The 21,607-nt window shown below is 45.4% G+C and overlaps 1 protein-coding gene across 3 annotated transcripts in view; it reads left to right on the top strand.

Moving 5' to 3' along the window:
* PPP1R12B (protein phosphatase 1 regulatory subunit 12B) overlaps window positions 1-21,607 on the top strand; it is a 129,467-nt gene that overhangs the window by 31,605 nt on the left and 76,255 nt on the right. For all 3 annotated transcript variants that reach the window (XM_075443305.1, XM_075443304.1, XM_075443306.1), the window contains exons 2-8: window positions 2,444-2,574; window positions 4,657-4,775; window positions 9,338-9,497; window positions 12,308-12,452; window positions 14,047-14,121; window positions 16,598-16,677; window positions 17,256-17,401. In XM_075443305.1, the coding sequence (XP_075299420.1) occupies window positions 2,444-2,574; window positions 4,657-4,775; window positions 9,338-9,497; window positions 12,308-12,452; window positions 14,047-14,121; window positions 16,598-16,677; window positions 17,256-17,401 (856 nt within the window). The remainder of the gene's footprint in view (window positions 1-2,443; window positions 2,575-4,656; window positions 4,776-9,337; window positions 9,498-12,307; window positions 12,453-14,046; window positions 14,122-16,597; window positions 16,678-17,255; window positions 17,402-21,607) is intronic.

Genomic DNA, 21,607 nt, shown 5'->3' with positions numbered 1-21,607 from the left:
TACTTTCCTACTACCCTTCAGTGCATCGTTATGGACATAAGCCACTAACAGAATTGTCTGCGTAGTTTGCTGGTTTATGGAAATCAGGATTGTACCCCTTCTTAAAATTAATCATGTGCATATTGGGCGCACATCAGTTCCCATGTACCACAGGAATGTTTGGCTTGTGCTTCCTGCTCTCATCACCTGTGGAGATGGCAAGGGTGCATCGGTACTACTGCAGCAGGAGGCACAGCTGCAGCAAGAAAAATCCTGATTAGATAGCAAGAAAAATTACCCACGGGGACAGGGGCCCAGCCTGGCCGTGGAGTCTCCATTCTTGCAGACAGTAAAAACTGGGTGGAGCATGCCCCGAGCAACCTGAGCTAACCTCAGATTTAGCCCTGCTTTGAGTTGGACCAGATGATCTCAACAAAGGAAACCCAAGGAACAAACCTTGCTCCTGAGGCTGGTGGTAGAACCTGGTTTGCATCCACCTTGCTCAGACCTAACCCTGTCTTACCTCGTCGTGCTTGGACCTGGGACTCCTCCAAGCTCAGTGTGATGCTCTTCAGTCCCCAAGATTTTTGTTTTGGGTTGTTGGGTTTTCTCCTGTTCTACTGCCTGGAATGATCCAAGGGAAGGCCCCCCAAGCTGGGTTTACAGGATGAAGCTGTTTTGTGGTTGAGGGTGGGAGGATGTTGATGGACCGAGCAGAGTGGACAAAGCCAACCCAGGAGCAGCCTCATCCATTCTGGGTTTGGAACAGCCCCTGAAGTAAACTAGTTCGAGAATTATGCTTGTGCTTGTCTGGCAAAGATTAAGGTAAAGCAGTCTAAAACGGGGCCGGGAAGCGTGGTAACACTTCAGCATAGGCTCGGCTGGGGCTTGGGTGCTGGAGTCTGCTCCTGGGGCATCCTTGTGCCGTAGGTGCACCCTGTGTGCTCTTGTGTTTGCCAGGTAACTGTACTAGGAGTTGGTTTTCAGGAGCGTGCTTCCTTAGAGATTTAAAAGCTGGTCTTTTGCATGGCTGCTTGTGAACCAGCCGAATGTAGGAGTAACTTGTGTTTGCCGGGTAAAAGGGTAGTTACTTCTACTGCAAGTGCAAATCCCAAACGAGTTGAATGTCCTGGTGTAGGAGCTCTCCTTGGAAATAAACCATGCAAAGTAGGTGAGCGTGTTAGGTAATACAAGATTGTCTCTTCTGGAGGGGAGGGGGATGTTGGTTAGAGACAATTTCCTCATTTCCATTACTTGCTAGGGTAGGAATGGATAGTCGGTGTTGCTTGTTTTAGAAGATCAACCATCTGGAAGTCATCTGACTGCCGTAACTGATAGATATGCCCACGTCAAGCTGTGAGAAAGGATCCAATGCTGAGATTTTGGAGGAATTTCAACCAAGCTGATTCCCTATCTAGTAGTGAGGGACCAGGCTTCTGCCTGTAGATGGACACGCAGTCAAAGCCAGTCCTTTCTCCTCCTGGACGTGCTTGGTGCTTCTCAGCTGAGGCACATGCAGTTGTACGTATGTATTAAATTGCCAGCTCATCCTTAAATAGCAGCCTCCAGTGAATGTAAATGCAGCGCAGAACGTGCTGTAGCCAGGAATTTGAGGAAGGAGGAATTCCACCCAACAGAACTGCTGAGACTTGAAAATCTAGCTAGGTTTTCTTCTGGCAACTTCAAAGCTGGCAGGTCTCTGTAAATGCAGGCTCTGGGATTAATACGGCGGCTAATAAAGGGTTGTCGTTCTCTGCAGTAGCTACAGATGGCCTGTAGAGCTAACAGGGAAAGCTGTATGTTGTTATACTTGGGGGAAAATGCATAGATACTGCTGAATAAAGAAGTTAACTGCTCTAAAATTCTGCTTTTGCTATGGTTACCGCTGTAAAGGGCAAATCCAGTGTACGGATGGCCTGCTGCAGTCAGGCGTCCTGAGCTCAGGCTTTCCCTGCTCATCCCTACCACTAGCGAGAGCTCATTGCGTTCGTTGTTACAACGTTATTTCATTGACATTTGAGGGAACAACCTAATCTCAATAAATCCGTGGCTTGCCTTGGTTAGAGGAATTTGATGCCATACCCAGAACTAATACAGATGTATCGTTTTACAGTGCGTCCTCGCTCCGGGGAGAGAACAGTGTGGGAGAGAGGAAGGAAACAGATCAGTTGGTGAGAAGTAAAGCTTGAGCACATTTAGAGGTTGTCTACCTGGGGATTCTATGAGTTACAATTAATTTCTGAAAGTTCGGAAATTAATTTCTTTTAGTTCACAAATCCATGCTACCTTAAGTTTTAAGGTGTGCTAGCTCACGGTGTGGGAAATTCAGCCCGGGAGTTACCTGCTGCCAGTAAACTGCAAATGGAGGTTGTACACTGGATTTAACACCAACACCTTTTTTTCTTCTTCCTTTTCTCTTCAACCCTCCCCTCCCCTGGATGTCCCCCCTCCCCTTCTCCCTCAGGCCTGCATAGATGAGAACCTGGACATGGTGAAGTTCCTTGTAGAAAACGGAGCCAATGTGAACCAGCAAGATAACGAGGGCTGGACCCCTCTGCATGCGGTGGCATCGTGTGGCTATCTGAACATAGCAGAGTGAGTGAGTTTCAGGCTATTCTGGGTATTTGGAACACTTTCCACATCTTCCTTTTCGGAGCAGGTACGCAGGCGGTTGATGCTCTGAGATTTGTACATCTGGGGAGGCAATGCTGAAAACAGATGCATCTCTCCTGTTCCTGTGCTCTTAATTTGTGGGGCTTAAGGCAGAGCCTGCAACTGGTTGCCGTTTGCTGATCCCATTGCGGTGACTGGTGATTCATGAGGTACTTCAGGTAAAATACCAAGCAAAAGGGAAACGCGATGGCTGGCGGGCAGGCACACGACTACGGAGACGCGTGATGAAGCACTGCTCTGCGGCTGCCGACTGTCGTTGGCGCTTCCGTCAGCGGGGAGCCCAGCTCGAACGCTGAAGTGGTACCTAAGAGCGACTGGGGATTTTATTCCCCTCACCGAATTCTGTTTCTGTGCAAAACGTGTGAGTGTAACGACATGCCTATGGCTATGCTGGTGTAAACCCCTAGTAGATACATGGCGTACTACAAAACAGTTCAAAGGGGGCCTGCACCAATGCTTACCCCTGTTCTGAGGCTTGCAAAGCGACTACGTTTTCTTGCTGTGGACGGGACTTTGTGAGCAGTGCTGCAGTTGTGTGGAGACTGTGAGAGAAATGCAGTGTTCGGGGCTCCACAGTCACCAGTAAGCCAGCAGCATGGTTTCTTTTTCTTCAAATTCAGATGTTACGTTTCTGTTTCTGGCACACTCTGACAAAAGATGGGGAAGTAGATAAAAGTAACTGCGTGTTACTTTAACCCACTTACAATTAGAGCATTATCTTTTCTTTTTTGTTTATTTATAACACAAGATACTGGGCTCCGTTTGGACATAACCAGGTGAAATTCTGTGGCCTGCCATAGAGAGATTAGAGAATCTATTGAGTACAGACATAAAATACATATGAAAAGACACAGTAAATATAACAGAGTTTTGTCCAGTAGATGTTTAAAGCAAAGCAGTAACCTGCTATGGGCAACTCCCAGCAAAGATTTGAGTCTTCTTGGCACAGTTGCTTACTCCAGGGTTTGAAAGAACGTTCTGCGCCTGATCTGAGCGTTCATTACACTCCCAAAGGACTAACAGTCCGTTTGTCCCGGAGAGGGTACCGATACCAGACTGCTTGTTGTACACCAGCAAGTTGCTCTGAGAATTTGAAAGTGGCTCAAATACTTGAGCTGGAGTGCTAGAACAACTGGAACCAAGGAATAGGCAAGCGTAAATGGTAGTTTCCCAACTTAACTAATTTTTCAGAGATAAAGGCTGCATTGTAGCTTAGAAGAATAAGGGAAAACAATAGTACTTCTCAAGATAGTGCTCTACAATATATTCAAACAAACAAACAAAAAAACTTCTGTGGCTCATGTATTTGTGTGTGTTGTAATCCTCCTGAAACAATCCTTAGCTATTTGGATGATCCTTTGTCAGTCCATTTTTTTTTTTTTTCCCAAATACTTGTTCTTCAAATGAAAAATATTATTACTCTTTACCAGTCATACCATGCTTGTATATTTAGTTTACCACAGCTACCAAAAAGTTACCAAAATATGAATGCTGATTGCTATTTCTCAAAGACACTGAAAATAAATTTTAAAACCGAGCATCCTCGCCCTCCTAGGTTTGTGTGTTTAAACAGATATTTCTTTTACTTCCCAGAATTTTACTGGTTACGAGATGCACAAGCCGAAGGAGACATCAGTTGTTCTTGAATAAACTTTTGATATAGTTATAAAAAAAAAGCTTAAAAGTTGGTGATGGCTTACGTTATTTTTATTAATTATGATTATTTATTTTTTTAAAAAAAGCATCATCGATCAGATTAGTACAAGAACTAGAGATATTTGAGTAACTGTAGAGAAACAGCAACTATGAGCCACTGACCAGGGGCCTTGTATATGACAAAGAACTTTCGTAGTCTAGAAATTTGGTGAGAATAAGGTACTCGTTTGGTAATTGAACTTGAATGAGGATGCCTAGTATTTTGTTCTGCTACTTGATTTACTGTATAAGCTGCACCGAAACCTGCACACGAGGTCTAAGACGTCGGTATGGCTCTCGTTCACGTAGGTACTTAATTAGTCATGGAGCCAATGTGGCCGCTGTGAACAGCGAAGGTGAAGTCCCGTCCGACATCGCAGAGGAAGCAGCCATGAAGGACCTGCTTCTGGAACAAGTAAAGAAACAAGGTAAATCAGTAGCGGGATTGAATGTGTGGGAGTTAGACCTCTTGAGAGTTTCTGTAAGAAAATTCTGTTGGCTTACTGTCTGTAGGTGAAGAGATCTGAAATCTGGCCCAAGAGGCAGCAGACAGATTTTGCTTTGGTAGCAGAACAGTGGAACAGATACAGAAGGTTTGTGGTGTTCAGTCTCTGTCCTTAGGACTCTGCAAAGCAAGACACCATAGTACTGAAAGCTGATTCATTAGATCTGTTTGCTTTTAAAGTGAGATTTATTTCTGACCTCTAATACCAAGGAAAGGTCTTGTTTCACTAATGCTTGGTAATCCAGAGGTGAGATTTGTAGCCCTGCCAAGAGTGGGGGCCAGGAAATGAGTGTGCCTGGCCTGGAGTGACGTGCTTTAGCCTGATCCCTCCCCAGACCTCTGCTGCAGCCCATCTGCTCTGCCCCTTCCCCTTTCTCATCAGGTGTGCCTGTCTGAGGGGCTGCTCTCTGTCCTGTCCCTGCAGAAACATCACTGGTGGAAGAAATGTCGTAGTGTAACTTGTGTTACAATTGAGAAATGCTTCATCAGTGTAAAATTTTCTTCCTACTCGTGAAATTTCTCTGAGTGGTTAGATGTCTGTACGTATGCGTGGGAAGGTTAAATCATAGAATCATAGAGTGGCAGGGGTTGGAAGGGACCTTACAGATCATCTGGTTCCAGCCCCCCTGCCATGAGCAGGGACATCTTCCACCAGCCCAGGCTGCTCAGAGCTCCATCCAACCTGGCCTTGAATACTGCCAGGGAGAGGGCAGCCACAGCTTCTCTGGGCAACCTGTGCCAGTGTTTCACCACCCTCATGGAATTTCTTCCTAATATCTAACCTAAATCTGCCCTCTTTTAGTTTAGAGCCGTTTCCCCTTGTCCTATCACTACACACCCTTGTGAAAAGCCCCACTCCATCCTTCCTGTAGGCCTCTCCAGGTACTGACAGCTGCTCTAAGGTCACCCTGGAACCTTTTCTTCTCCAGGCTGAACAGCCCCAGCTCCCTCAGCCTGTCCTCATAGGAGAGGTGCTCCAGCCCTCTGATCATCTGTGTGGCCCTCCTCTGGCCCCGCTCCAACACACACATGTCCTTCTTATGCTGGGGGCTCCAGAGCTGGACGCAGGACTCCAGGTGGGGTCTCACGAGAGCAGAGTAAAGGGACAGAATCAGCTCCCTCGCCCTGCTGGCCACACTTCTCTTGATGCAGCCCAGGTTACGGGTGGCTTTCTGGGCTGCCAGCGCACATTGCCGGCTCATGGTGAGCTTCTCATCCACCGGTACCCCCAAGTCCTTCTCCTCAGGGCTGCTCTTGAGCCACTCTCCGCCCAGCCTGTGCTTGTGTTTGGGATTGCCCTGACCCACGTGCAGGATCCTGCACTTGGCCTTGTTGGAAGTCATGTAGTTCACGCAGGCCCACCTCTCCAGCCTGTCGAGGTCCCTCTGAATGGCATCTCTTCCTTTCAGTGTGTCAGTCACTCAGCTTGGTGTCATTGGCAAACTTGCAGAGGGTGCACTCGGTCCCACTGTCCATGTCGCCGACAAATATATTAAAAAGCACCGGCCCCAGCAGCGACCCCTGAGGCACACCGCTCGTCACTGGTCTCCACCTGGACATCGAGCCATTGACTGCAACTCTTTGTGTGCGTCCATTGAGCCAGTTCCTTATCGAGCGAGGGGTTCAGCTGTCAAATCTATGTCCTTCCAATTTAGAGACAAGGACATCATGCAGGACAGTGTCGAGTGCCTTGCACAAGTCCAGGTAGATGATGTCAGTTGCCCGCGCTTTGTCCACCAACGCTGTAACCCCATCATAGAAGTTCATCAGGAGCGTTTCTGAAGGATGCATTTATCTCAGCGATGTGGGAAGTGACAAACTGAGACAAATTGAGCTGATGCAGACCAAACTGTCCACACTGGAGATACATGGACTGCATATTTAGCCTTGAGAGGAGAAGATTGATTGGGGCATTAAATTGCTGTCCTCCACTACCTTGAGGGAGGCTGTAGAGAGAGTGGAACCAGATTCTTCTCAGAGCTGCGAAGCGACAGGATGAGAGGAAAAAGTCAGAGGTTTGAACAAGGGACGTTCTGACTGCATGTATAGAGAGAGATATATGTGGGGAAAAATGTTTTCCAGGAAAGTGGTACAGTGTTGGAACACGGACCCAAGGAACTTGTAGAATCTCCATCGCTGGAGGTAGTCGAAACTCAGCTGTATTCGGCTCTGAGCAGTTTGATCTGGGTTTGAAGTTACCCTCCTTTGAGCAGGGATTTGGGTGGGAGAACCCCAAAGATTCTTTCCAGTCTAGATTGTTTTATGGCTGCAGGTTGGGGTTGTTGGCCTGCTGGACTGAATCCAGTCCTCTCTAACAGATGTATTCTGCTTGGCACGTAGTGGTTACTCTATTTTTGAAGCTATTTTCAGGTATAGTTAGGAAGAGATCAGTGCCTTGCTACTTTGTCAGCCGTGTTACTGTTTCTCTGGTGAGTTTGTAGCTGTCCATTTGGGAGCTAGTTGTTATTTGTGTTAGCATTCCTTTTTTTAAAATTGATGCAGGATCGTGTTCCTTCTGGTAAATAGGAACTTTTCACTTTCCAGCCTAGTGGTATTTGTGACAAGGTTACTCCCATTTTGTTCCCCTTTTCCATCTGCTTTGAAATAAGCTTAAATAGCCCTTCTCCCTTACATTTAGTCTGCTGACGTATTTAAAAAGAAGAATTGTGTCTTCATCAGGGATTGTTTTACTGGGCTGTCCAAACCATACTAGTTTCCTCTCTGCAGTCAGGCTTCCTTGGATGCCCAGAGAGCCAGAGATCCTTTCTTTACATCCATGTAACTTGTCTCTCTTTAAAGTGGGTGTCGAGAACTGTACGTGGTCATAACATGGTTGAAACCTTACAGCACATGAAGGCAGTAATTCTGCCTCAGCTGCAGATATTTTGCCTGACACTTCTTGGGTTTCTGCTTGGCTTTTTCATTGCTTCACCACATTAGCGGCATCCTGCTAAGATGCCCTGAAACAACCATCTGTCTCCACCGAGAAGCTTCACGTTGACACAGTTTAAAAGGATCGTAGCTGCTGGAGTAAATGTGGCATAAACTTTAAATAAGCGTCCATCCCGCTCGGTGGCCTGTCTTCAGCGGCAGCTATAAGCAGATGCCTGCTGCAAACTACAACAGGACAAGCGTGTGTGATTCCCTTCCCAAACATTTCCCAGCCTCCAGCCAGCGTGCCTCGAGGAATTCCTGAGCCAGGAGGGCTTTCTGCATACTCATGAATCCCCCCATGGCTTTCTGTTTCGTGAACTTGTGCAGCCCTTCTTGGGAACTCCTGGCATGTGTAGCATTATGTTTAACAACTAGAAATTTGTCTAATTCTTGTTCTGAAGCAAGCTGTATTTTTAATCTTTGCAACATCCTGCAGTAGTGTTTCACAGTTCAGATTCTGAACTGGTAAGTGTCTTCTTTTGTTCTGTTTGGAACCTAATGCCCCATAATTTAATTTGGAATCATGTCGTTCTTATACTGGAAGAACTAATCCATAGGGACAGTAGCTCTTCAGCTTGCTTGAGATTTGTCTTTTCCTTCATATTTTTTCCTGAGTCAGTGAGCTCTAGTCTGGTTCATCTTGGAGCTGTATTGTACTCCTGATTGATATATTGTCCTTATATGACCTCACAAAAACAGATCTGAGAGAGTTTTGCCTCTTGTTGGCTTAGTGGCCATTGGCACAGCCCATCAGCCAGACCCACCCGGTCTCCCCACATCACAGCAGTTGTTTCCTGGGGTGGGAAACTTGTCTGTCTTGTTACTGGAAAGCCCCATAGCCCGTGTCTGTTGTACCAGGTGTGCGTGGTGATGAACGTACTTGACCTGACTTCATCTAAAGCAGATCTCTTAAGCCATCAGAATAGACTTTTTCTGGGGCCTTCTATCCCCAAAATGATTTAGAATTGTGTTTTGTCAGAATCTGGTAGTTTGCTGCTCATTGGAATTAACTAAATATTTCTTTTGGTGTGCCTGGTACGGATGGCTCCGGTGCAGTGCAGATCTCTGCGTGCAGCTCGCGGATTGTACTGAGCTTTGAGCGAGCGTACAGCTGGGGTCGTACTGCTCTTCCAGGAGACATCTTAGGGTCATCTCTTCAGATCTTCACTGTAGATTATAGTCTCACGATAGTTTAATTCAGTTTGTTAAGCTGTTGTTGATGACTCTGTTATTTCAGTCGAGGACACTGCATATTTAGAACACAGTCCTTCCACCCGTAGTTCACGGTTCACAGTTGAGCTACTAGTTAATTGGGCTGGCTTGCAACCAGTGGCTCAATTTGCAGATTTTTTTAAAGTCAGACAGCTTTGAAGTCTCTGTTGAAGATGCAGGAGTTCTCCCAGCTCCTAGAAGATGCCTTTGCTGTTTTCTTTTGTTGAATATTACACACACTTTACTAATATTGTATAGCAAGTGAAACATAGAGTGAGTTTAGCAAGTACATGAGAGCTTTCACTTGATAATCTTTTCTTCTGTGCTTCACCCTCTTAGGTGTAGACCTAGACCTGGCAAGAAAAGAAGAGGAGCAGCAAATGCTACAGGATGCCCGACAGTGGCTGAACAGTGGGAGAATTGAAGATATCAAGCAGCCTCGGACCGGTGCCACGGCTCTTCATGTTGCTGCGGCAAAGGGCTATTCTGAAGTCATGAGGTAGGAGCTCCTTCCCAGAGCCGATGCACTGAATTAAGGCTGGCTTTCGTAAGGAACACCTCTAGCCTTATGGTTGAGAGAAATGCATTTCATACTGAGGTTTTCAGGCTGCTGTTTCTCAAAAGGCTCTGTGGATTTATGTGCCCAGCCGCAGTGGTTCACCTAGCAGTCCACAGGGACTGGAAGATTCCCTGTCGTACCTCTAGGCCTTCAAAGCGATGAAAGCTTTTCAGCTTGAGAAAATTAGAAGGTTTAATTTTCACTATTAGAGTAATAGTTTTAGGACTAGCAAGTTAAACAGTATTAGAGGATAAAAGTATAATTTCAGCCTACAAAGTGACGATATATGCTGCACGACAATCACAAACACCCTAACCGTTTCCATGACCGGTCTAGTGGAAAAATACGGTGCCCACCCCTATCTCACTGTCCCCTGCTCCTCAACACTACTGCTCCTGCAGCTGTCAGCAGTGCCAGAGGGATTCCAACATGTAACAGGTCTGCTTGTACTACTCTGGCACTAACGAGCTTATTAGGAGCAGAAACTTGCCCAGTGTCGTGTTTCCTGGCAGTAAAGCATTAATATTTTTACGGGTAAGATCAAATTAGGGTTTCCAACAATAAAACATTCTTCTCTACTCTTTATGTATGGGTGGAGCTGCCCATAAACATCAGCAAGGTTACTCTATTGCCCACATTAAAATCCTTTCTGGAAGTGTTCATCTGTCTTGATCCTTACTTTCATAGTTTTAAGGGGCATGACTTGATGTGTGAAAGCTGTTTCTTATCAAGCTCTAGTAATTTTGTTGTTCTCCATGTTTTGTCTTTGTATTCATTCATAAGAGCTTATAATGGAGTTATAAGCTGTCTGTGCCTGTACCGTGCCCAAGAACACTAACCTAGCACAGCTCATGCGGAACAGAAATGTAATGTCTCCTGAATTTGAGGTGCTGGTCCCGTGGACTTTCAGTGGAGGGCTCTATATCCGGTACTTGTCAGTGAAGGCTGCATTCACTGTTTGCAGGGTGACTAGTTCTGGACGGCTGCTGCTTGGCATTAATTCTTACAATGATAAACAGATCTCATGGAGAGCTGACAGTGTTTCGCTCTTGTGTATTTTATGGCCACCCTGTAAGTTCAAATACAAAACTTCAGTGACTTAAAGCAAAGGGGCTGAAAGCCAGGAGCTAGCTAACTCTGAAATGAGACGTGGAATTTGTCTGTGACCTTGAGTCTCTTAGCAGCTATGTTCCTCCCTCTTGCCAGCTGGAAAGTCAACGTAAAGTCAGCACCTAGTTTAAAATTTCTTTCACAGAGAAACACACTGCTGCTGTAGGGTGACTGTGTTTTATTTAGCACAGTAACACATCGGTGTAAAGCTGCAGGAGTTTCAAAACTGTTGGTGCTGTTCCGGGGTCGTGCTGGGTTTCCCTTGTGCTGCAGAAAGGTGGCTCTGGATGGCGGAATTTCCCACGATGGAAACTTTTAGTAGCAATTTTGCTGGACTTGCAGAATTCCCGTGGGATGTTCCTCAGTATTTAAGCAATTTGGATAGTAGTCAGTTTTGATACGTGAGCCGCTCAGTACTTCCATCTGATCACTGGCGTACCAGTGTGCAGATGTTTCTGAAGCTTCAGACTACAACTGACTCTTCTCTTTGTCTTGGTTTTAAATACTCAGCTCCAGATGCTACGCAGCACTGGAGCTCTGGTCTGGCAGGGAAGGGAGGGGGTGGAAGGTGCGCAGCAGTAAATGTGCTGCAGGGGTGTTCCCAGGCAGGTTCATTTGGGTGAGATTTACTTTAACTGTGCAAGGACTAGTCTGCAAAAATGCATTTTGGGTTGTTTAACCCAAATGTGAGTTATTTACCTTGCAGATTTCACATCTGTCGATCACAGTAATGTTACTGCGTCGTGCTTGGCAGTCCTGCTGGCATCTTCTCCTTAGGGGCCATTCCTACGTCGTGGCCCTTCTCTCTGGCAGAACCAAGACTGAGCTCCAGTTACCAAACGTCCTGTTCGTGCCCGGTGCTGCGCTTGGCTCCGTGTTAGGGAGATGGCCGTCTGCAGAGAAGCTGTTTGCTTACTTAGTGCCCGAGCGAGTCTGGTGTCTCTTGTCCATTAGGGCAGGACTTCAGGCTGGGTCATCGATGCCAGATCAGAAATTAAGGTGTTCGCCCGGTTTAGGACATGGGAGCTGGGCTTGTTCAGCCTGGAGAAGAGAAGGCTGAGAGGGGACCTAATAAATATCTGCAGGGTGGGGGTCAGGAGGATGGGGCCAGACTCTTTCCAGTGGTGCCCAGTGACAGGACAAGGGGCAACAGGCACAAACTGAAGCAGAGGAAGCTCCAGCTGAAGATGAGGAAGAACTTCTTCCCTCTGAGGGTGCCGGAGCCCTGGCCCAGGCTGCCCAGGGAGGCTGTGGAGTCTCCTTCTCTGGAGATATTCCAGCCCCGCCTGGCCGCGGTGCTGTGCAGCCTGCTCTGGGTGACCCTGCTTGGGCAGGGGGCTGGGCTGGGTGACCCACAAAGGTCCCTGCCAACCCCAAACATTCTGTAATCCTGTGAACCTTATCGCCTAGGCACGTTCCAGCAGGTTTTACAGCAAAGTCACGTTTCTTTCAGGTTACTGCCCTTTTCTGTTACAGTTGCAAGCACGTTAAGTGGGATGTTGCTTAGGGGAATAAACAAGTTAACAAACTACTTGCTTATTGTGAACCATGTTACCTGCTTGGTGGCTCACGGTGTGAACTCTTCTGTGTTGAGAAGTCATTCTCGGGTGGGCAGAAATCAATATTGCTTCTTTCCTCAGGCTCTTGATCCAGGCTGGGTTTAATCTGAACGTCCAGGACAATGACGGCTGGACCCCGCTGCATGCGGCTGCGCACTGGGGAGTGAAGGAAGCTTGCTCCATCTTGGCCGAGGCGCTGTGTGACATGGACATCAGAAACAAGCTGGTTAGTACGCACCGATGCTGGCACAACTTAGGCAATGGATTTTGTAGCCAGATGAATGTCAGCTTTGTTGCCTGCCACTTGGTCCAGCGCCATGACGAAGTTACACGGTGAGCCGTGCTCCTAGGGTGTGCACTGGAGCATTTAAGTGTCAGAAAATAATCTCAACTGGAGGAAGGCAGGAAAGATTTCGAGCATTGCTGGAAAAGATCAGGGATTAAACTTTAGGACCAAGATTGTAAGAAAGGATGGGGGCTAATATGTGTCTTCCTGTTTTAATGTAATGCTGACAAATTAAACAACAAAAAAGACCATCTTGGAGTGCAAAATAATTTGCTGATATTGAGGTAGAAGACACTGGAACTAGTGAACCCTCAAGAAACTGGCAGCTCAAAATCTTTTCTACTATAATGGTCATAAAAAGGGAAATTGAAAAATTGGCTCAGATTCATGGGAAATGAGTGAAGAAAAATAGAATGGAAGAAAAAAGAAGAAAAGGAGAAAAATTCTTCTTCCATGCTAACAGTTAGAAGTCTTTTCTTGAAGAGCACCTGGACATCCAAGAGCTGCCGTGTACTGGTCCAGGGCTGCTCTCTGTGTTCCCCTCCCGGCTGCCATCTCCAGGCAGTGTCTGTGCAGCGTTTCCTGCTGGAGCAGGTTCAGTTGTACCTGGCTGCTTTGGAGGAGGAACTGAGGTTCTGTGTACTTGGAACAGCACCCGGGAATGAAAGCAGGCAAGAACATTTGATAAGAGAAGTGTGGTGCTGTATGGTTTGAGCACATCTGTCTGCTGGAAACCGACGTGGAAGAGGTGGCTCTATGAGAAGGAGCCATTTTAGCCTGGTGAGCTCTGTGGCATCCAAAGTATGGGGAACCTTTCATGGTTGAAGTGCCATCAGGAGCTTTTCCAAAGTGTTCAGAATGTGTGTGGGTTGTGTTGTGCTAGACTTGAAAAGAAACAGGCACACTGGTATTTGCTGCATTACCTGCTCTTTCCGCTCAAGGATTGTTGCCTGCCTAGGTCAGACGGTCAGGGCAGCCTGTAGCTATATGATCCCCAGCCATCAGGTTGAATTATGTATTGTTAATTAAATCGGTATTACAGCTTTAGCTGCAGTGAAAATGTAACTGATTTCTTGATTTGTGCCCCAAAGTAACTTTTCTGGTTTGTTTTATTTTGTAAATGCCCACGGATTTGGAAGCAGCTGCCAAATTTTTTGGCCTGCTGCTGAAGGTTCAAATACGCAATGATGTGGTAGAACAGGTTGATCGCATTCCTGTGCAGTACAAGAGTGTCCTTTTTAGAAGCTGGAAACTCAAATATGTTGGTCCTGGGTGTTTAGATTTGAGCAGCAGCAATCAGGGAGCTGCACTTCCATGATTAAGGTTGCTCTGATCATGGATGGAGTCATAAAACCACCATCACTATGCTTAACTCTCCTGCTCTGGAGTGAAGCAGAGTGTGTTACGCAGCATTTGGGAGGGAGGGAGGGTGTGGACCGTGTTCACTTTTGTTCTTTGCTGGTAAATAGTGCTTTTTTTGAGTGTTGGCACCACGCCGTATCGGATGTCCTCTTGTCTTCTCTTACCGCATCAGGGCCAGACGCCATTCGACGTGGCTGATGAGGGGCTGGTTGAGCATTTAGAAATGCTGCAGAAGAAACAGACTGTGGTGAGTTTCTGCCGTAATTTTCCACCTCTCCAATTACCTTTTCACGCACGGATGTTCTCTAAGACATATGGCATCACCAGACACAGGAAGCTGAGGCCCAGCCAATTGGTTTTTTTTTTTTATGTTAGTCATTTGAAATCTTTAATTACACCAGTATTTTTAATAGCTAGAAATCTGGATGACTGCATCAAGAAGGTCAGCAGTGTGCTGAGATGCAGAATTATGTAGACTGGTAAGGAGTGTATAGTTCATGTTTGGAACTGTTATTAATCTGCAGTTGCTTTTGTTAGCTGGCAAGCTCTTCAGCGTCAAACTGCCCTTTTCTTAATGAGTGATTACCCAAGCCAACTTTGTGTTTGCATCTAAAGAAATACGCTGTCAGTGTTGAGAAAGAGATCTGTTACCGTGTCTGCCTTTCTTACGACAGGGAGACTTTTGAGTGAGAAGAAATTATAAACTTCAGGGAATTCTGGTCTAAAAAAATTGGTGATTTCAAAGCCATATTAAATTGGCATTTTATAATGCAATGGGGATATTGGAAGGGGCTGTAAGCAGGAAATTGTCATAAAAAAAGAAAACAAAAATATATCTTGATCAAAACAAAGCCAGTCGTCAAGCCAGAAAGTTGGTTTTGGATTGCATTTTTTCCTATTTCATCTGGTCTACTCAATTATCGCATTTGGGTGCTTCCAAAAAACAAAGAAACCTTCTTTAAAAAAATAAAAATCAGTAAGTATAATTTAAAAAGTTGGATTCAGAAACAGACATAATGAGAACACTGCTGATAAAACCTAGTACAGTATTTTGAGGAACTGACGGTGTGGGTGGTAGAACTCAAGCTCTGATCATAACACAGCTGCTGTCATCCTTAAATAGCATCCGCAACATCCACAGAAACTTTTTAAAAATTAATCAGCTTCTCCCTAAATGAGGTGTTGATAAATACTATCGGTGTTGTATTTTGGATTTCCTCCTATCTCACTACACTGGGATTCTGCAGATAACTGCACTCCTCAGAAAAAAAGAAAAAGCAAAACGATGACAAGAATTTTCTTGGGGCGGGTGCAAGCCCATTTTTAGGCTGGCTTCACAGGGGTGGCAACCCCCCTTGCTCACTGTATGGTAGCACTGTATAAAGGCTTCTCCATTTATTAACTGAATGTAGCAAGCTAGAGTAGATCTGGGAAGAAGAGAAGAATCTAGATTTTATCACACTTTTTAGTGGATATGATTTTTTTAATGGAAATGCCATCATGTGTGTTTATCATATGCCATTTTTATCTCTCAACATGGAAAACTTACATTTGCTGAGGATGAAATAGGCAGCTCCACAACATGCCTCTAAGTACATCATTTCACTTTCAAAATGGCTCTCAAATCAGATTTTTGAAAATCTACAGCTTGCAGCAGAACAATATGCCATACTTCCTAAAAGATTTGCTGCTGTTATCGGAGAGAAGAGGGGAATTTGTTTGCTGGAAGCAATTCATTTGATGTGGGTTTGGATTTTTTTACCCTGATCTCTGACTTGCCTTTTGAATGGAGCAGGCTGTTTCCTGCGCTTCCCGTTGCTGTGCTCTGTGCTGTGCTCCAGCGGTTTCTTCTGTTTAACGACGTGCTGGACCCCAAATTTTGGCTCTTTGCTGGATTCCATGTAGTGCTTCCTACATTCAGAATTTGCAGAGCTTTTGCTTCTTGTGCCTGGTGTCGGCTCCTGTCAAAAAAGAAAGGCTAACTGGGCTTGATGTGGCACAAAAGAGACAGCCTTCAAAGCGAGCCTCTAATCACCATCCTTTTTTCTGCCTCAACTGTGTCTGTACTCCTAGGAGGCAGCAAACAAGTTTTTGGTTACTGTTTTGGCCATCAGTGGTGACAAAATTCATATTGCTGCTCTCTGGGCAAAACCTTTCAGTTGCTGCGGTGGTCACAGGTACTCTTGTGCGATGGCTTACGCTGGCATTTGAGAGGTTTGCGAGTGACCCGTCCTCGTGGGCGATCCGTCAGCTGCCTGTGCAGGGCTTGTGTGAATGCTTTCCTTGGAGAGCAAGTGAATAACGCAGAGGCGGCAGATTTTACACTGAAGCTGGCCTGATTTCATGGGCGTGCACACAGATGTGGACAGAGCTCCAGCACAGGGTCTGCGTGGGCAGGTGCCCGGCAGTGCTGTGTAAGTCAGGATTTGACTCCAGGTCTCAGCAGGGACTGCTGCAGCCTCCTCGGAAGCCTTTATTGATTGCAGTTTGGTTCTGAGGACGTGCTGAGTGTGTGGCTGTGCCCTTACGGAGCTCTAGTCCAGGACATCCCGTGCTCTTGCAGATGTGCACCTGTTGAACTGGCTTGTTAAACAGATCCACAGCATTTTTCATCTGACGAGGTGGGGATGACCTTATGCTGTGGTGATTGTCGGGTTGTACTGAGGGGGTTGTTGAGATGTCACTTTTCATTCTTTCTCCAATCTGCTTGGACTTTTTGACAGTTGCGAAGTGAGAAGGAGACGAGGAATAAGCTAATTGAAGCTGACATGAATGGCAAGCCTCAAAGCGGACTCTTCACCAAGTATGTTTCTTTCCTCTTCATTGAAAAGAAGCTGCATGGAGTGTGGTGGGAGGCCAACTTCGTCTCTTAGCCGTCAGCTGGCCTCAGCTGGTTTAAAAAAAGCTTGCTGCTGTTGATGTTCACTTCATGGTTTCTTTTGAACTTGAGCTCTCTTAAATACAATTTTAACTGTTTCTTAGCATACCCACGGAATGGCAGAACAAGGAGTGGGGCTGGGGCTTGGTGCCCCATCTGCTGCTCTTGTGGAGTATCAATTCGACCTTTGGGCTGAGAACTGCGTCTTTGCAGTTGCACAGGGCCATACAGCCCAGCCAAGGGGTTGTGTTGCACTAAGAAAAGAGACACCACATTTTTTCTGGACCGAGAAAATTCTTGCAAATTTAGGAAATGTGAGACTGGCATTGGAATCCATGGCGAATTGGCAGTGCTGGCAGTGCTGGGATGTTGAGTCTGCAGATGGATTTTTGTCATTTTGCTTGTTCTGTATGTAGCAAACCATGTCTATACATGTTCCTGAGAAGCAGAACTCGGAAATAACTCACTCACCTGGTGCTCCGTAAAATTTCTATATCTTGCAGCAAAGAGAAGATTCTTTATGAGGAGGACACGCTGAAGTCCGTGGAAATGGAGGAAGAGAACAAGGACTCTAGCAGTTCTAGCTCTGAAGAAGAGGAGGAAGCTGAAGAAGATGAAGTTTCAGAATCAGATGCTGAAAAGGAGTCAGGTAAGGCTTAGTACAGTCTTGGATTTAACAATTAGCCTAGCAGCATTAGGGGATCAGTTTGATAACTGCTTGCCTTTTTGTTTTCCCTAGTTGTTAAAGACATCCTGAAAGTCTTGCTTTGAGGGTACAGGTATAGAATATGGAGGACTCTGTAGCTAGTGTGCTAAAAAAGCTGGTCTAAATGCTGACTCCCAAGGCAGCAGAATTTTTCCAAAAAAAAAGCTGCGGATAGCATTTTAAATTCTACTTCCAGCTCACATGAATTTAAGCTAACATGTTGTTCCCAGGTTGTTCTTACACAGTAGTTTTTTTTTCTCATTGGCCAATTTCAGGATGAACGCTTCAGTTACTGGAAGATGGTAGAAATGCAGTTGAACACGTAGGAAGGTAATAGCCTGTTGTATTTGGATCGGAGGAATGAAGTGAAGGGCTGAAGCTGTTCTGTGTAATTATAGAGGTGAGGAACTTTTTTCTGCCTGTGATGTATAAGAATTGCAGAGCAGAGTGGAAAATAAGGGTGAAGTACATTGAGTCACGTTGGCCTTTACATTATAGCTTATTGCTGGCATCCTACTTCCTTCGTTTCAATCCCATTCTTTTTCCATAATTTGTAAGGCTTCCTTAATTAGTTTAAACAGCATATATGTGCAGCACAGAAAGTTTAAATAAAGATACTTAATTTTACAGTAAGCCAAGACTTACTTGTACTTAATATTTCTGCAAAGAGAGAAGGATCTTGGGCTATGAGATATTTAATGATTAAACTACTTTTACCATCAGCTTACTTGGCCTGTGTCCCAGTATACTGATGCAGAAGTCCTTGCGGAGAAGTGTAGCTTAAAGTTTTGTCCTGCTTCTTGTGCCAGTAAAATTGTCACCTGTGTTGTAATTGTATCAATTACGATGTTTATCACAGTATGAGAGGTGCTGAGAATCCTGGCTGCTGTTTGCAGAGCTGGTAGTTACAAATGCTGTTGGGGTATGACAGCAGCACGGTGAAATAATCTTTTGGCTTTTAAATCAAGCAAATGTAGTGGAGATATCGGTGGTAGAAGCAGGCATGCAGAAGTAGTCGCATTTATTTGCTCCATAAATCGGGTTTTACTAGACAGCAGCTCTGGGTAGCTGTGTGTCAGTTCTTGTAAACATGGTAAAACTTGACCAAAACGCCCCGAACATGTGTGGCTGTGAGCAGTGGAGCTGCGTGGTGCTGAGCTGCTTCGGGAACAGCACGAGGTCCTGCGGCAAGGGAAGTGCTACAGCACTCGGCGTTAAATTTTGTGTAAAGCCAGAGCAGTTCTTTTTGTTGAGTTACTTCACTGAGCAAAGCACATTATACAGATCTGTTTCAAACCACTAAAGCTAAAACAAGTCGAAGACAAAAAGCATTCACGTAACGATTAAGCACTGAGCTTCAGGCTTTGCTACCTGTGCTCTCTTTCCCTGGAGAGATTATTGGCTCCTTTGAGAAATTTCCATCAGAACTGAAACCTTACCTTGTAATTCTTGAATCTTGAATGAAATCAACGTGAACTTGTCCAGCTGGATGTAGAAATCGTTGTCAGTTGTGGCATATGTGAATGGGGTGCACGTTTTCGATACTCTTTTTAAAACAAGGTTGATGAGAGAACAGCATCGGCCCAAGTGTTATAGGAGGAGAAGCAGGGAAAACAGCTTTTCATAGAAAATTATAAATGTCACAGTGTTATGAGTTTCAAACACAATCTTAAGAACAATTATGCTTGATTATCTGCTAGACATTTTAAATGCTTGTATGGATACAGGAGGCGTGCTTTTGCAAACATGGAAATTATTTCCGTATTACTCTTGATTTTCTTCTGAGATTTAATATTCACATAGCTTTGTAATTCCGAGCAGTTCTGGACAGAGAGAAGACAACTGTTGTCAGAAAGCGTCCCAAGTCCAGATGAAGGCAAAAAAAAAAAGCCAAAATACTGTTATGAGTGATCTTTTTAAATCAAAAGAAATTAACTCCTTTGGTGCCTGAGGATAATGCAGGACAAAGTAGAAGCTGTCAGTAGAATACCGAAGTTTATTTTGAGGTATGTTTTGAAGGGTTGGAGGTTGTGATAAATTTATGGAATTTGCAGAGATTGTGGGAGGAGGAGAAAATTGAAGAGGTGAGCAGTGAAACTGTTGGAGTGCCTCAGAGTACCATGTTTCTTAGTCTAAGACATTTGTGTTCTTCAAACACAAACAGCTAACTGCAGTATTGCCATTTTATTCATCTTGGACAACTCACAATTTGGCATTGGGTTGTATATAAACAAAAAGAAAGATCAATATAAAATTCTGGAGTCATTATCTGTGCTGGTAGCTATTACAATAGGTAATTATTGTGAATTAAAGCAGACCAGGGAAGCCTTCAATGTTTAAAAACAAAACCAGGAAACTCCCAAAAAAACTCTTAAGAAAAATGGCATTTATGTCAAATTGGAGAAATAAATTTTCAGCCTTGTTGAATTTGTTTTGGGGAGGTTGAGCTAATCTTGACCTGTTTCCCTTGTTTGGAATTTTGAAAAATAATGTTTATTGCTGAAGTTTTAGTAAAAGTGGGCTCCTCCTCGAAGGACGGCGATGCCAGTGGTAGTGCAGTCTCTCACGCTGCCAGTACGAGGTGCTTCTGCCTGCCCTGCTGCGATCGACTCCTTTCGGTCGCGTTGCTCACAGTTAAGAGTTTCTTTCCAACCTGTCGTTACCACTTCAGCTTGTGCCCTTGTAATTAGGCTTGACCTCAGAAGTTGACCCCTGTACCACAAACTTCCAGCACAGGCTACCAGCTGCCCTCGAGCCCTGGCTGCGAAGCCTGCTGGCTGTCAGGACAGGTCAGCTCTCCCCTCCCTGCGATGGCGAGGGTTCTCCGGTGTTTGGCAGGCTTTGCTCTCAAGAAATCAGCAAATGGCCAGCGTGCAGTTTTTGTCTGTATGTATTGCCATGGGCTGCTGTATGCCGAGTCAGGCCTGCAAGGAGGAATGGGTGATCTACCAGCTCTTCCTAGAAGGGCTTTTTAAAAGTGCAGTGCACCTGAGTGTTAGGCTCAAGAAATTAAATACTCTGTTTAGATGGCTTTGATGGAAGTTCTGAGATAACACAAGAGGAGAGAAAGGTGGGTGAGGCTTCAGTATCACGCAGACCTTCCTAGGGGAGGTGCAGCTTTGTCTCTATAATTCTGGATCTGTCAGACCTGCTAACTGCCTCTTATTTTTAAATGTTTCTCTTGGCTTGCTCTTTTCTGTTTTCGTGTCCTTTGAACCCTGTATTCTAGGAGCGAGAACATTTGTTTCAGAAAGATTGATCTTCGTGCTCCAAGGTGCCATCCTCACAGATGCTCCATACTAAACTACTTTTTATATGAAATAAAAGATCTTTATTCACTGCACAGATCTCGTTTGCTAATACTGTTTGCATGGTTACATTGAAAATTACTTTGTTTCTTCAAAACCATGACTGTGTGAGGCACTTACAGCTGCGAGAGGAAAGCATTGCTTTGTTGGTGTAGGTGCATCATTTCGCAGGCCCCTTGCGCCTGGCTGTGTTTGCTGTCTGGTCTGTCCTCGAGCCCTGTGCGCTCCCGTCGGTTGAACCCATTGCTCGAGACATAGTTTCTGCTTACTCTCCCCCGGTAATGTCTGGTGGATGTTCTTAAGTCAAGCGTGGTGCATAGATACAGAAACACTTTTAATACTGCACGACTGCACTTGTCTAACAGGCAGGGAGCCAGCTGTGAGCTGTGGTAGTGTTTTCTTAGCTTGCTTTGAGCGTTAGCTGGGAATCAGTCCTAGCTGCCTGTAGAAAAATGGATTTTGCTGTAGAAGACCAGAAATTCTGCCTGCCAGCATGAGCAACTGCAGCAGAACTGGGCAATGAAGTCCACCAGCAGGCTGAGCCGGGGACGGGTGCTGTGACCCATCCTCGCCCGCTGCCGGAGGAGCGGCACGCTCTGCTGCTCTGCCCAGGGGGGACGAGGGAAGAGCAGTCCCTGAGAGGAAACCAAAGTGTGAATTAAACAAAAAAAGCTGGTTGTTCTGCTTAAGGTGCTTTCTGCAAAGATTTTGCTTGTCTGTGGGGATGAAGTTCAAAAGCTTTGCCTGGAAAGTCGTGTTTGTTAGTAAGTAGAAAGCCTCCTTGCAGAAAGCCCTGGTCTGCCTTGGCACTGTCACCCTCTTTATGATTGAAGGTGTACTG

This window comes from Opisthocomus hoazin, chromosome 25 (genome assembly GCF_030867145.1).
Source record: "Opisthocomus hoazin isolate bOpiHoa1 chromosome 25, bOpiHoa1.hap1, whole genome shotgun sequence".
NCBI lineage: Eukaryota > Metazoa > Chordata > Aves > Opisthocomiformes > Opisthocomidae > Opisthocomus > Opisthocomus hoazin.
This window is presented reverse-complemented; position numbering and strand designations above follow the sequence as displayed.